Consider the following 15,635-nt stretch of genomic DNA (forward strand, 5'->3'; position numbering starts at 1 on the left):
GCACTGCGAGCCTCTGCCTGTGTCCTGGACATGACACTGAGTCCTTAGGGACCAACCAGCATCACCCTCAGAGTGCTGGTACATTGGGACATGAAACATCCTTTGCCACATAACTGTGATGCCCATGTCTGCTCTGGTCCAACCTTGGGTGAGGCTGCTAAGCACAGGGCAGGAGAAACAGCAGCAATTACTTTAACAACCGATAAGAGGAGGAGCAGCAGGGGAAAGCGGGTGGCTTTGCTTCCTGGCAGGACAGAGATGCAGAGAACGGTGGTTGGTGATGATATTTGCACTGATGTGAGCCAAACCAAAGGCTATGGTGAGCAGACCTCATGCTTTTCAGAGCATAACCTGACTGCCAGGGGCCTAAGGGGCTCCTGTCCTGCCTCCCATCACTGCCACTGTCCCCAGAGCTGGGATGACTGCACTACCTGGGGCTACCTTGGCTGTGGTGCAGTGCTAGGAGCTCCAACCCTGGTGCAGTTCCATGCCTGCTTCAATTCCTGGTGCCATACACCAGCTTCTGGGGCTTTAGGTAGGGAATATTCAGTGGGAGGTGAATTTGCAATTAGTATGGAGAGTCAGCTTCTGTTTCGCAGGCAGCTCCCAAGCTGACTAAGGACCCCCTTGCCAGCACTGTCCAGGGATGTGGCATTGCATCCTGGCCATCCCTATCTCTCCAAGCTGCCACTTGTGATGGCAGCTGGTGCAAAGGCAGGATGGTAGCAGGGACATACTGGGAACACATGGAGGAGGCAGATCGGAGAGCAGACATGGGAGGAAAAAAGAGGAGCGGGAGAGAAGAGGCAGAGTGAATGATAACTGTGTTGTAATTAGCACTTAGCACTCCTCGCCCAGAGCTTTCAAAGGAAGGTCACCTTCATTATCTCTGTTTTACAGGCAGGGAAACTGAGGCACAGGGGAGGCTGCGAGTGTGATTAGATCAAGGTGACCTGGGAGGGCTGAGGCTGGGCTGGGAACAGAGGCTGGGGCTCCCGTGTCCATGCTATGCAGCTGCAGTGCATTGGGAATGCCTCTCACTGCTGGCTCCCAGGCCCGAACCCACACTGCAAATGCAGCTGCAGTGCATTGGGAATGCGTCTCACTGTTGGCTCCCAGGCCCAAACCCACACTGCAAATGCAGCAGTGAGGCCGTGGGTCCCTTCTCTGCCCTTCTCCCCATCTTCAGACCCACCATCTTCCCCAACATCCCTGCCTCTGAGAGGCATTCAGGCCAGGCTGGTCCATCTGCACCCCAAAACCTGCTCATGATACCCCTCTTATCTGCTGTTGCCCTCCTGCAAATCTGAGGCTATCTGGGCTCCTGCAACAGCCGTTGGGTAATGGAATATGTTTTGTTGGCCAGTACAGCTCCCCCTTTATTTCGGTTTAAATGGATGCCATCTGGCTAACGAGCCCATACTCATGTTCTAGATTAAAAGGCAATCCTCCACACGTTACTGATACTGTGCTGGAGATTAGAGAGGTTTAAAACAGTTTTGAAGGTGTAATTTGCTTTTCATACATGGTGCTATTTACCTCCTGTTGGGTGGGCCAGCATCACCATTGCCATCGCCAGCAGCTCTGGTCTTTTCTACCAGCCCTGGCTGAAAGGCCAGGAGGAGAGCCTGGCAGGGCTGCACAGGGCATCCCTGAGGTTGTTGCTGCCATTTGTCCATTCCAGGAGGCTTGGTGCAAAGAGAATATTCCCTGCTTGTCCCCATCGGTCACTGTGAAGACACCAAGGACAGTGACAGTCTCCCTGGCATGCCCATAAAGGCTACTGCTGTTGCATGGTGCTGGCAAACAGCACAGTGCTTAGTGCTGGAAGGGGCCACACTGGAGCAGCAGCAGTAGCTTCCCCTGCTGTGATTTGCACCTTGCACATCCAAGTCACTGTTGTGAAAGTGCCCAGCTATGCTCCCATCTCTTCCAAACCCCTCTGCAACCCACTTGCAGGCAGTGCCTGCTCCTAGGGTGATGCTGCAGCTGTCAAGGAGACCCCAGCACCAGGATATGACTTTATTAAGTGAAATATTGAAAATGAGATGTGGAAAATACAGCACTTGCACAGGCTGTATTGTTACCTCCAGGCACCTGATGGACCTGGCAGCTCCCAGAAAAGAGCCACAGGTGATTGAATGATGAAGCCTGTGCCAACAAAGTGCCTCTTTTTGCAGCGGGTTCCCTGTGGCTGAGATGAAGTCTCATTTCATGGCCATCTCCTTGCAGTCCCATCACACCTTTCATCTGGAGGGACAGGCTCTTGGCACAGTACATGCGAGGTCTCCTGAGGGCAAACCCCGACTGCTCCTGTCTGTGTTTGCTTCCACAGATGGCTAACCCTGTCCCGTCAGCCTTCTGCGTGGTGCTCGCCGTGGTGGTGGTGGTGTATGCCCAGAGGCACAGCCAGCAGGGTGAGTCTCTTCACACCTCTAGAACCTTCGGGGTCCCAAAAATGGGAATGGCGTTCCACCAGCCTCAAAGCTGGATGTACTTTCCAGGCTTGCCTGATGTTGCATTTCTGGATCACTATTCTCCTCTACCACATATCGGATATCACATACCTATTACGCCTCTGTCACTTTTCTCCTCTCTGTGACATATTCATCCCTTCCCTATCCTCCTGCTGTGAGGTTTTGGCATCCTGCATTCCCAGAGCATCCCACACTTCTGTGTATCCCGGGGTGCTCTTACAGCCAGGCTATCACTCCCCATCCCTTCACGCTCCACCTTTTCCACATGCTGCCCTGTAGAACCTACCCAGGAAGGGGTGAATGGGTGGGAAGAGCAGCAGCCTGACAGCTCCAAGCCCTGACACCCTACCCTTTGACTGTGATGAATGCCTCATTCTGCTGTCACCCCCTTGGGATGACTTTGTCCCCATAGCCATCACATATGTGCACCCATCAATAGCTCGCCTCTCTCCAGGTTGGCACAGGATTAAGAGTTTAAGTTGGTGATGACTGTAGAGTGACTACATTTTAGAGACACTGGTGGCATCAGGAGCTGGAGTACCCTGCATGACCCTGGGTGCAAGCAGGATCAGGAGGGGATGGTTGGGTCCTACTGTGGGATCACCTATGGAAGCCTTACAAAAAATGGGACAAAATGGGGGACTTCCAAAATTCCCTGGCTTTCCCTTCAGTCAGCCTGCCTGTAGTTGCTTTCAGTGGATTGTAGAGGGGAATTTTGCTAATTCAGTCCAGTAAGGACATCTGTGCATCTGTGGGCTCTGTGGGACTGAGGAACCCAGTCAGAGCACCCGGTTTAGCCTCCCTAAATCCAGCTGGGTGGATTTATATTGCTGGAAGCTGCCAGCTTGGACACAGAAGAGCTGGGGTTTGGCAGCATATCCCCATCACATGGGACAGCACTGTCTGGACACAGGGGGATCTTCTGGGTGGTGTTTCAGGAGTGTTCCCAGCACCTTCCACAGCACCTCCTCAAAGTACCTGGGTGCTGAGCTATGTGTTTCTTGTGGTGCTGTGATGCTTTCTGCAGAGGAGCAGTGCTGCTTGGTCCTGCTGCACTTGCAAGGCTGCCTGGGAAGCTTTGAAGGACTCAGTGTTGAGGCTGCCAGAGCATCCTTTGGATGCATCATGCTGCTTCCCTCCATGCTGTGGGGCTGGTATCCCAGACATGTCACACAGCAAGATGCACAGAACAGGCGTGCCAGGTACTTCAGGGTTATGCACACTCAAAATGTGTTGTCTAGACAGAGAAACAAATGCTGCTCCCCACCAGTGCTGGCCAGGGACATGCCTTTTGCTGCTGGCAGCAACATGATGGTGCAGAGAGCCCCTGGCCAGGCAGGCTGAAATGACTGTCACCCTCTGCTCCATGATCCAGCAGGATTCAGAGACTTGGCAGCATAGCCTGCCTGTCCCTGTGTCCCTCCTCTTTCACCTGGCTGCATGCAGGGGGGAGATGCCTGGGGCACCGGCTTAAAACTGGTGCTGCTGAGACCTGTGCACATCAAGTGCCTGAATGGGATGCAGAAAGAGGCAGGGCTCTCCCCATCTTCAGAGACAGAGAAGCTGCTCTGCACTGAGGGATGTGAAAATGTGAGATGGGGGAAAACTGGGTATGAGAGCTGGAGGAAAGCTAATAGGGCACTTCCAGGACTGTCTTTAATCTGCTCTCCAGAGGCACTGTGTGTCACCTCTCTGCAACACCAAGGTGATGCTCTGGGCAGCAGGTCTCCTGCCCACCCCGTCATGCCTGCTGCATAGAGGTGAAGCTGCAGAGCATCTACCCCACACTGGAGACCTGAGGGGTGTTTGTCATCCCCCCAACCCAGAGCTCATGCCCTGCACCACTGCAGCCTTCCCTCACCAGCAAACCTTAGGGGTCATCCCCCGCTAGGTGGGCTCTCAGTCAGGGAAAGCACAGCAGTAATGGGGTGGGCAAATGGATTAATCCCACTGGTGGCAGGGACTGGGCGGAGTGAGGGGAAGGTGGTGGCATGGAGTCCATTTATCATGCAGTTGAGGCACGCTCGACTTTAATAGCTCATGAAGCACTTTAAGAGATGCATTAGCACTGAATACTTGAGTGAGGAGGATGTGATAAGCTGTTAAGTGAGCATGAGCACTGCACAGTGAGCTCGGCCACCAGCTCCTGGCTCTCACATGCACCCTGGTGATTACTGGAGCGTCCTGCAAAGTGCCACATGAATTAATAACCTCAGCAGCTTGGGGCTCCATGGAGGTGAGGTTGCTCATGGGGTAACCCCTCTGCTGCTTGTCTTTAGTCCTTCTGCTTGGAGCTGGCAGAGCAAAGGGAGCATTTGTCTGGGATGCAGGAGCCCAGGAATGCTCCCCAGTGTTTGGGAGGTGGGATGGAGAGGCTCAGCGGTGAGTAGATTTGAGTACCAGTTTATTTGGGTACCTTCTCTCCTCTGGTTGCAGAGCTTCCTTTGCTTCACATCTGTGGCAGGTTGCTAAAGTTGCACCAAAAGGAGATGTTCATGAGGGGCTCTCTCACAGCATGGCTCTTGGTGCACCCAGACTGTGGGCCGTGTAGATAGAGCAAAATGCTTGGCTGCAGATGGGGGATGCCACTCCCAGGACATACTTCCCTGATTTTTCACGTTGTGTATTTACCCCCACAAAAGATGAAGCCAACAGACAGGGTTTGGTCCTGGCCCACCTCCACCATAAGATCTCTGGCTGTGGTGCTTTGGGGCAATCAGGTTGGTTGTGGATGCTGCTGCAACTGCCAGCACTGCTGCCAGCAGGCATTTTGCATGGTGTGCTCACAGCTAATCCTATTACTGCTAAACCCATCACCCTGTGCTGCTCAGCCCTGCACACTGGGTGCCTCTGTCAGGCTCCAGCGGCGTGCTTGGCATGGGTGGGATTGCTGCCAGACTCACTCAGCAAGGGATCCAGGGATGTACCCCTGGATGTATGTGCATGGGTGAGCACGTTTTAGTGTTTCACTGAACCAGCTTCAGATGGGACTGCCGGATGAGGAGCAGCCTGCCTACACAGACAGCATTGCCATGGGTAGTCACGGGCTGTCACCATCACACACCTCCCAGCCAGCACAGAGGGAGGGATAGGAGCTGCAAGAAGAAACGGGAGGGCACAGAGGAGGCAGAACTGGCTGAATACCACAAATGAGAGCCCAGTGCCCTCCCCATTACCTTCTGTAGCTCAGTTTGCCCTCGTGCGTTTACCTCTCCAGGCGGTGGCTGCTGCCATTTATTTTGACAATGGGGAAAGCTCAGCAGAGCACTGAAGTGATGCTGCTTCCACCTTTGGCTGTCCAGGGGCTCCATTGCGTGAAAGCAGCCTGGCAATGCAGAGACCCTCTCCCTAGCAGGGCTTGGGCATCCTCAAAAGAAAGGTAGGGGCCACAGCATGAGCCCCGGGGCTTTGCCAAAGCTTCTGCATGGGAAGTGTGTACATGGTGGAGCTGTCAGCTGTGTGTTAGACCAGAAAACATACATGCATGGGTGATTTCAGCCCTTTCTATTGATTGCCGTAACTGCCCGCGGCTGGACTTAGCTGTTGCTAGTAGACCCAAGGGCAACAGCTCTGCTTCCCCAGGCTCCTGCTATGACCAAAGCATCTTCTCCATCCATCAGCTCTGCCAAAGTTAGGTCCACATCTGTCCCAGATTTAGATTTCTCTGCTTTTAAAAGAGGAGTAACTCTGCTTTATTGATCCTCACCTTGCTGAATTAACTCATGTTTAAACAATAATTATGTTTTCACTCAGCATAGGAGACAAAGAGATAAACGTCTCTGGAAATGAATGTGTTTCAGATGCCACATGCCAGGGTTAATTTATTGATGGGCACAGAAGCTTCTATCTCCTCTTTCTCACCAGCAATAAGCAATTAGCCTGCATCATTCCTCAGCCAAGGAAAAGAAAGAGAGATTTTGTTTCATTACTTCCCCTTCTCTCTTGCTCTCTTAAACCCTACTGCTAATCTTTTGCAATCGGTTCTGCTGCAAAGCCTCCCGGGAGCTCCAGTTTGCATGTGCCTTGTTAGAAATTCAGCCTGCATTTCAGCTAAGAGAAAGCCTGGGTCAGTAAACAGCCTTCAAAATGCACAGCAAAGCCAGGAAAATTGGCTTTTCAAAGAGAAACCAACTGTAGATATGTCTGCCTCTCCCCTCCCCACTTTTCTCCAACCTTCTCCATGTGGCATTTGTTGGCTAATGGGGATGCGACCAGCTCTTTTGGGACTTTGCTTCCTCCCACATCAATCAGTAATCCCCATAGCATCTGTTTGGCATAGTTACACCAGTTGTTTTGGGTCTGGGGTGTAGCCTGGATTTTCTGTGTAGGAGATGGTTTGTAAATTTACACAGGAACACATGGTTTGTTTGTAGATAACTGAGTAGGTTTTGGTTGTTGTTCAAATGCTGTTCAGTTAAGGTGCCTTGATTCAAGCGGTGTGATGGGCTACCTGGGTCTTAAGGTTTGGTTTTGTGCCCATGGGTGCACAGGGGAGATGTTCAGCCAACCTAAGACAGTAGTCTTTCCAAATATACATAGAGAAGGTCCTCTTCTCTTCTGTTCTCTTCTGTTCTCATCTCTTCTCCTCTTCTCTTTCTCTCTCACCTCATTGCACTATCAGAGTGCCCTTCAATCATGCATTAAGTGACATGGCTAACATCTGTCATGTTTTGTTTGGTTTTCCACCCATTCCCCTGGGCAAGACCCATGTGTAACAGAGTGTTCTGAAATTTTTGCACAGACACTTGCTGGGGAAGGCAAGGTCGAGGGGGCTGCCTGTGTGTGTGCTGAGGGGCCATCTGGAAGGCTGAAGTTAGGACTGGCTGGGTTAGGAAGTTAGGACTGGCTGAAGTTAGGAAGGCTGGGTTAGGACTAGGATTAGGGTTCCTGCAGAGCCTTGTTCCATCCACCCTCAGGCTGGGGCCAGTGCAGGAGAAAGCTCTGACCTCTCATTCCATAGCACCTTCCCGCTTCCCATGATACCTATATGAGTCTCAGGCCAAGTTTTGCTCTCGTCACAGCATGCTGGCATATCATCTCCGGCTGATCCTGCCAAAGCCTTATCAGTGTTGTCCTCCCCAGAGCATAGCTTTGCCTTCTGAGAGCCTGACCTACATTCCTCGACTGGAGATGAATGGACTTGTGTTTGGCTGCATAAAACATGTGTTCTTGCCGAGGGAAGGCTGGTATATTAACTGCTCCGGAGCTTTGTGTATGATGGACTGATCCTTTCCGTTGTATACATCAGCCTTTGTGTCATTAGAGAACTTTGCCAGCAACAGTTTTATGTTGCCTTCAGGATAATCGATAAGACGAGTGACTAGCAATTGGCCAAGAACAGATCCCTGCGGCCCACACTGGGAACACCCTCCTGCGATGAAGATTGCCCATTAACAATTAATTCCCCATTAACAATTAATTTCCCATTAGCAATTACATTTTTTAATCCTTCCTGTTATAATTCTGGATGCTCTCATTATCCAGCTGGCTGAAATACCAGCCTTGCTCCAAACTGCAGCCCAGTTCAACATGTGAGGAGGTCTGGGAGCATTTCCAGGACTTCCCTCTTGTTAGGAAGCAAGATTTGGGGTAGTTTTTACCTGCCCCATCAGCCCTCAATCTTTACAAGCTTTCTCAAAGCCAAAATGTTCTTCCAGTTTGCTTCATGAAGAGCTTGGAGAGCCTGAACCGAGACATAGTGGTGGATCCATAAAAGCACATGTCTTGGCATTGGAAGGATGCTATATGGTTTTGTTCAGTGCAGTCAGAGTCTGGGGACTTAGCTCAGCTTGTCCTCAGGCTGAATGAGCTCAGTGCATGGTGGTGTTCACATAATCTGATGAAGGAGATGGTTGTATGGGGAAAACCTCAGTCCCAGGGCATGTCATGAGTAGAAGCTCCTACCTTGGATCTGTGAGATGGTGAAGACACAAGCACCGGGGCAATGGGGGAAGGCATTCCCGAAGGTGTGGGCACCCCAGGATGGCAGTATCCCTGATGGAGCAGCGCTCCCTGCACCTCTGGACCCCCCCCCGAGCAGTCATCCCACTTCTGTAGGCAATGCAGGTACCCAGCAGGTGAGTCAACTTGACTCACTGGGGACACATTCCCCCTCACGTGAAGGCTCCAGCATCAGTGGCTTATGTGCAGTGATTAGGATTTGAGATTCTCTGCTAGATGGAGCCTGCTTAAATCATTCTGAAGGCTGCAGTTCAAGGGCAGGCATCCACTCTTTTTCTCCTTTGTCTTGTAAATTGCTGCTCAGCGCTAAGCTAGACAAAGCTGTTGGCTGTCCACTGGGGACCAGCACTATACCATTGGGACTGCTGCATCTGCTGGGTGCCAATCTGCTGGTCCATCCCATGCTGGCCAGGGGTACAAGCTGGCTGTAGTTCAACTTGCCCTCTGATGCCTTTGCAATGAGGATCATCCTTCCTTGCAAAGGCAGCTCCATCCCTGCACATTCATTACAGGTGTGGTTTCTCCATCGCCTCCCCATCTTCCCTGCCAGCCCACATCTGTAACCCATTAAACTCTGCTGCATGCTGTTAGGGCAATTAAGAGCCCATCAAGGTCTGTGGTCTCCCTTGCTTCTCTGATCTTTTATTACTTCGTCCCTGCTCTACATGATGAAGATGAGTCTGATAAGAAGAACCCCAGACACAAACAAGAACTTCCATACACATTTCCCCAGTTTTCCTTCCTGTCCCTCTGCCTCTCCCAGAGCACCTGGCTTTTTCCTCCCACCCCCACCAGCACAAGATGCATCTCCCGAAAGATTTCTTGTCTGCAAAGTAAAAGAAAACAGCAAAAATAGCCCCAGGTCCTGGAACAACTCTTTCTATTACTGGACATCCCTCTGAGCTCAAGTAGATTTCCTGCCCAGACACAGAGTGAATTATGGCCAAGCTCTCAGAGGCTGACCTTGTGGTCAGCCAGAGCACAGGCTTGCTAATAAATGTGGTCAGCCCCTACCGCAAGCAGCCTATTTTTAGTGCTTGTATTTCCTTGCTCACTGCCTCGTCACTGCGCAGGTCCCAGATCAGAGCATCCCCCTGGGATCCGACCTGCGGTATGGGATAGACTCACAGGGAACATGGCCCAGGCTTGCTGCTCCCACCAGAGAAATGTGAAGGGCTGATTTCCATGCGGTGTCTGTTATTTTGCACCACAAAGTCGCTGTTGCATGGAGCTGGGTATGCTGTTGGAGCATGGTTCATGACTGTCAGACAGCGAGCGCAGAGCTCATCCTCTAGACTAGGGTCTGTGTGTGGAAAATAGACACAAGTCATCATGAGATCAATGTCCCATGTGCCAAGTGCATGAGGAGAAATGCTCTTAGAGTGCAGGTGGGGGAAAAAGGAGAATGATAGGGAATTAAAATAGAGGGGCTGGCACTCAGGGCTTTGAAGACCTGCCCTTTGTATGTTACTGAAGTTTGGAGACATGCAAAGGATGTCGCAAAGAAACTGCCTGCTTTTGAATACAAGGGAGTGTGGAGTCACTTTCATTGAATTTACCCCTTTCTGGGAATAGAAGAAGTTATTTGAAATGGAGCTGATGGAGATGAGGTTCTGGAGTAAAGTGAGGAACTGTCCCCAGGCCTACATGAGACATCTGAGAGAGGTTAGAAGGAAATCTAGTTGGCAATATCTTGCTAACGGATCACAGATATAAGTAAGAACCCTTGCATCAGTTGCAAGTCCTGTGTAGTGAAGCAGATCACAAATCTGTAAAAAAAATTAAAAAAAAAAAAAGAAGAAAAAAAAAGAAAGAAAACATAACTAAAGAATAAGAGCATGAATCTGGCAAGGTTTGTACGAGCTCTGGTCCCACAAAACTGGTGAAAATAGTTCACATCTGTGGAGAGAAGAAATTGCTGGGAGCATCACAGTCTGCCAGGATTCATTAGTTCTGGCAGTGGCAAGGAAAACCATGTCTCAGTAGTCTCTTAGGCTTCATTAAATATATCAACAAGCAGCGAAGGAGGAGGGCTGGGGTCTGTAGTCTACCTAGACACCCAGAGGAGCTTTGAATGAAGAGATCAGGATGAAGCCCTGGGAGCTGCTGATGACATGGGAAAAGCTGCATGAGGCAGGACCAGAGGGGACAGCATGGTACGTGGGGCAGCACTTAGCTCATGGAGCATCTACACAAGCCAGCTAGGTCCTTGCCAACAAATCCTTGCTGAAACCCACTGTTGGACAAGCCCTGGTCACTGCGAAGAGGCTGGGAGGAAGAGTTTGAATAAAGGTAATTTCTTTGGGGTGGCATCATCCCGCTGCTTGGAGCAGGAGCATGGCTTTCTCTGCTGACACTCGGTTGTAAATCAAGGCACCACCATAGCACCTGAGAGCCCACACATACTGATGGAAGACAAAATCTCATTTGAACATGCAGGGAGTAGCCATGGGCTTTGCGCTTTGCCTGAGCTCTGTTTGCTGAACGAGGGCTGTGTCCTGTCCTAGCTAGGAGCTCCTGTAGGTGGAAGAAGAGGTCCTCATCCATGGGTTATTCCTGTTGAGTTTTATGCCTTTTTTTACATTCTCAAAGGCTTTCAGCATTGTAAAATCTCATAAACCAGTGACAGTGGGAGCAGAAATCTTCAGTGCTTCAGGGGTCTGCCTTCAATTAGCCTCTGAAAGCTTGAGACAGTCTCACCTTGGAAGTCACATGTGACCATCCCAGGCAGCCAGCCATCTCACATCCCCAAAGCATGGTCTCTGCCAGCCTGTTCAGAGACATGTGTCCAACTGAACTTGTACTGAAGGTGCCACTCATTGTTTATCCCCTTTAAAGGGTTTCCAGTGTCTGAAGTCCTGGATCACAGACCACCCTGGGACTGCAAAGCCCATCTCCAAACAGGGTGAAAGAGACAAGAGCTACAGCTCTAGGGGCAGCTTTGCAAAGGGTGCTACAAATCGTCCCTGGAGTGTGTCAGAAGAGCTGTGTGGGGCAGACCCCAGGACTAAAAGTGTAGGCAGGGCTGGGGCTGAGACATTCAGGTCCTGCACATCCGTCAGTAGTCTTGGGCATGGAGTGAGTCAGTTGCTGCTGTCTTCAGGCCTCCTGTGACCTGTTTGTGAGCAAGCAAAGCCATGGGCAATAGGAACACAGACACAGCAAGACACTGAATGCAAACATTAGTGCAAATGTAAAAAAATAAACAGAAGAACAACTTGGAAGATATACAATCCATCCAGAGAATGAAAATACTGTCTTTCAGGGTAAGAAATCTTGGGCAGCACTAAATGGGGCAGATCCATGCAGAGAAGCCAATATAATTGTGGCATATTAAAAGGAAAAGGAGAAGAAGGATTGAGGTGGGTCTGCAGCAGGCTCATTATGGAGGGGAAAAGCGATGTGTGTCACCTTGTAATGAGTGCTCCAGGAAGGCAAATCAGATGGAGGAGTGAAGTGAAACCACAACACGATTGACAGTGATGGAAGCAGGAGGGGTTATAGCGGTATGAGTCCAGAGTACGGGGCATTGATCTCTTGAGGTAAGATTTGATGAGGATGATTGTTATTTAGGCTTAGCTGCCACCAGGCATTAATTGCAGCTGAGGAGTCTGGAGCCTCATTTCCCTTCCTTCCTTTGCTTAGAGCCATACTGGGATGGCTGGTGTTAAAGGGACTTTGTATATGTGATTCAGTGTGCAGATAAAACAGCCTTCATCTCCACTCAGGAGATAAGGGAAAGGGGCTAAAAACTTTTCCTTGCATGTATCTGTGTGCCAGGTGAGTCCCTGGCAAGACACATCCACCTCCCAGTGCAGGATTCTCTATGGATGCAGAAGCCTCTCCTATGGATGGGGAGCCTCATCCCAGGGTGCGTATGGCTGGCAAAGCCATGCACTGCCCTTCATCCTAGGTTCAACACACCTGACCTTCCAGGCTGTTTTAGCTTGCAAAGCCTGAAGCATTTCCCACAGTGTAGATCTGTGTTTGCAGAGATGAGCCATCTGCCAGTAGCCAGGCTCTTCTTAGTTACCTGTTCTGGAGTGTTGCAAAGCAGCCAGAGGTCTGCAGAGACAATGCTGGAAAACATTGACCTGCAAGGCTGAGAGCCTGGAGGACTTCTGCCAGCCAGGAACTTTGTACTTTGTAGGCAGAAGACTGCTGGCACCATCTCATTGAGGAGCTGACTGCAATGCACAAGCTACAGAAGAGCTGCAGCACGTGGCGTGCCTTGCTTGATTCCTGCTGAATTTGCTATGGTGTAATGAAGTGTGCTTGTGTACGCACGTGTTTCTGATGTTCAGGTACTGGGCTTGCTGCTGGATAACACAGCTCTGCTGGCAGACAGCAGGTGGGGAATGGATGTTTTCCTATGGAGAGAGGTCCTCTGTACCCTGCCCTGTGCTGCTCACAGGGCTCCACAGCTGCTGCCTCCAGGATCCACAATGAAATAAAGACAAGAAGTCGCTGAGCATCCCTCACAGAGGTAACAAAGCTATTGAGTGAGATCAGTATCCCACCCTGTTGTAAGCAGCAGTGAAGTAGGCTCACAACAACAGGGGCTGGTGCAGACCTCCATTGTACAGACCATATGCACAGCACCCCTCTGCTGCAGGCTTGTCCTAGTAGCCCCACATCCATCCAAAAGTGGATCTTCTCCAACCAGGCAGACAAATTCTGCTCACCATCCTCACAGTTTGTGAGCAAACCTGCTCCCAGGGGGACAGTAAACGGAGCCTGGAGTGCTCCCAGGGGGAGTCTCCAGCCTTAGCAGTGAACTTGAGCCTTTGTAGGATGAGTCACAGAGAACCTCTGACTCCAGCCAAGCCACAAGCCCTGGCAGGTCAGACTCTGCTGTGTCTGCAGCTTGCCTGCACTGCAGTGGGGTTCCTCCAGCCGACAGCATGCTGTGCAAGTGAGGAACTGAGGCATGCCAGAGTAAGGGCACATTAAATACAGAAGTTAATGCCTGTTTACTCCTCTCCCTGTGGTTTCCCATGGGAAGCCTCCATGTTTGGCCATAACTTTGCTAACACTGTTAATGATCATAGGCTCCCTTGCTAGTTTGCTTGCAGCACCATTCCTGCTGGTGCTCTACCTGGAAGTCCATTCACTTTACTGGGACTCTCTTCTACCTCCTTTGGCCTTGAGGAACCTCCCCAGGTTTGCCCAGTTGCACCCAGCCCTTGCCTTGCCTTCTCCCAGCATCACAAGGCACAGCCCTTTGGGTCCTAAGAGAAAGGGTATTACTCTTCCTTGGTCCTGGCAATAGTTCCGCCAACTCAACGGTTCCTGTTGACAGAGAGCCTTAAGGGATGCCTGCAAGCTTCTTCACTGCCCTTCCCATGATGTCAGTTGTGGATTTGCAGCAGCAATGCACTGGGTCTGTCTCTGCACAGGTGACTCCTCCATCTCTCAGCCCTGGTATGGATGTTTCCGCTTCTCATTAGCAGTTTGCACAGAGAGTTTCTGTTGTTTTCAGCTCAGATTGCTGGAGACTGATTCTTGCTTTTATGGAGAGTGAGCCCTGAATATTCAAGAAACTCGGTGTGAGCATGGTTGGCAGGTTCTGGCCCTTAATTACTTAGCATTGATCATACTTCACTTCTAACAGTGGAGGAGGGTTCTGCAGCTCAGGGAAGCAGTGAAGTGTTGCAGTATAATAACTGCTGCCTTTTTTATGCTGCCAGTCGGTGCTTCTCAAAAGTTACATAGCTGATGCCTTGGCAGCATGGGAGACAGAAAGAAAAATCATGGGGGAATAGTAATGACATGGGACTTTGTAAGCTGTCATTTTAGAAGACACATTTTTAAATACATTTATGCAGGGTTGGGTTTCCCTTTTTTTCCTTCTTTTTTCTGGCTCTTGGCATTATCTTAGCTTGACAGTCATAGTCAAGGTGCTTCTGATCTCTCCTGCATGGCAGCAGGGTCAGCACAGGATCCATTGGCTTACCAGGAGATTCAGCTGTCTAAGCATGAGACCTCCATGCACTCCATTTGCTCTCAGCTCCCAAGACCAAGTGCAGCAGCAAACTTGCAACCCCTGAGCCACCAGAAAGACGTATTTAGGAAGCTGGATGTGCCTTGTCTCCCAGGGTGTTTGGAGGAGGTTGGGAGTTGAATCAATGGACAATGATGGTATCTACACTCTCTGAGCAAGATGCCCAGCAATGAGCCTTTCTCTGTGCTGGAGAAGGTTCCCTCCATTTGTAGGAGTCTCACTCCATAATCACAGCAAGTCTTTCCCACGGAGCTCTCTAAGTCCATGGGCTTTTGTATCCATGATGCATTTATTTCTCCATATTTTTGCAATTTTGTTCCTGGCAGCTCCAGAGAGATGGCCCCAGTCATCCTTCTATTGATCTATGAGTAGGATTATGGGCTATAAACCCTGAAGGAAAATGTCAGGATTAGGTAGGCAGATTTAATCTTGTTACATGCTTCATCCTGCCCTAAATCACAGCTCCGGAGTGAAGAATGCATAGCGAGAGCCACCAAGAACATTTTTTTAACGTGTTGTATGATGTTTCAAACGTGTCTTCCAGCCTGGTGAATATTGAACCCTCCTGCAGATTCAGAGTGTGTTTATTTCATGCTGTGGCCTGGGTCAGCAACTCCCAAGCTTGCCATTACACAGCCCATTGCCGGGGGTCCCAGGGCTGTGGTGGGCTTTCTCTCCACACAATAGGGTTGCATGGCTGCCTTTGACAGGGTGATGAAAAAAGCAGTACCAGGGCTAGAAGAGGGGTGGGAGAGAGGCAGAGACTCAAGCCTGGTAGCACAAGGGATTAGTGGATATGGGCTGTTAGGTGATTTAATTGTGTTTTCCTTCCTCCAGTGAGTTTAGGCCATTTTTCTCAACTTGCTTAGCCCTGAGGAGTTCTTTAGCGTAACCAGTATTTATGGAAGGCTTTTTGCTTTACTGCTTCAGGAGGTGTCATCAGTGTAAGCTTCAGCAGCCATCTCATGGCCCCACAAGCCACCACTGCATCATCTGAATGCTGGCATCCCAAGGGAAGCATACAGGGGTACAAGATGGATAAAAAGACACCAGCTCAAATGAGCTCTGTCCTCTCAGATTTTGGATTTTAGCAGGGTCAAGCAAGCCCAACTAAACCCTGGTGTTATCATACCTGGTTCCAAAGGATAACAGGGGAGGAGGAAAATCAGAGCCTATCATCTCTGGTGCAAACA

At 50.4% G+C, this 15,635-nt stretch overlaps 1 protein-coding gene across 8 annotated transcripts in view; it reads left to right on the forward strand.

Annotated features, from left to right (window-relative positions):
• The window catches only part of CNTFR (ciliary neurotrophic factor receptor), a 208,069-nt gene that overhangs the window by 119,922 nt on the left and 72,512 nt on the right, over positions 1-15,635 (forward strand). For all 8 annotated transcript variants that reach the window (XM_061376523.1, XM_061376521.1, XM_061376522.1 and 5 more), the window contains one exon: positions 2,336-2,417. In XM_061376523.1, coding sequence (XP_061232507.1) covers positions 2,336-2,417 — 82 coding nt within the window. The remainder of the gene's footprint in view (positions 1-2,335; positions 2,418-15,635) is intronic.

The sequence above is a fragment of the Neopsephotus bourkii genome, unplaced genomic scaffold (genome assembly GCF_033783945.1).
Source record: "Neopsephotus bourkii isolate Nb327-2 ecotype Australia unplaced genomic scaffold, CSIRO-AGI_Nbou_v1 NB_1721, whole genome shotgun sequence".
Lineage (NCBI taxonomy): Eukaryota > Metazoa > Chordata > Aves > Psittaciformes > Psittacidae > Neopsephotus > Neopsephotus bourkii.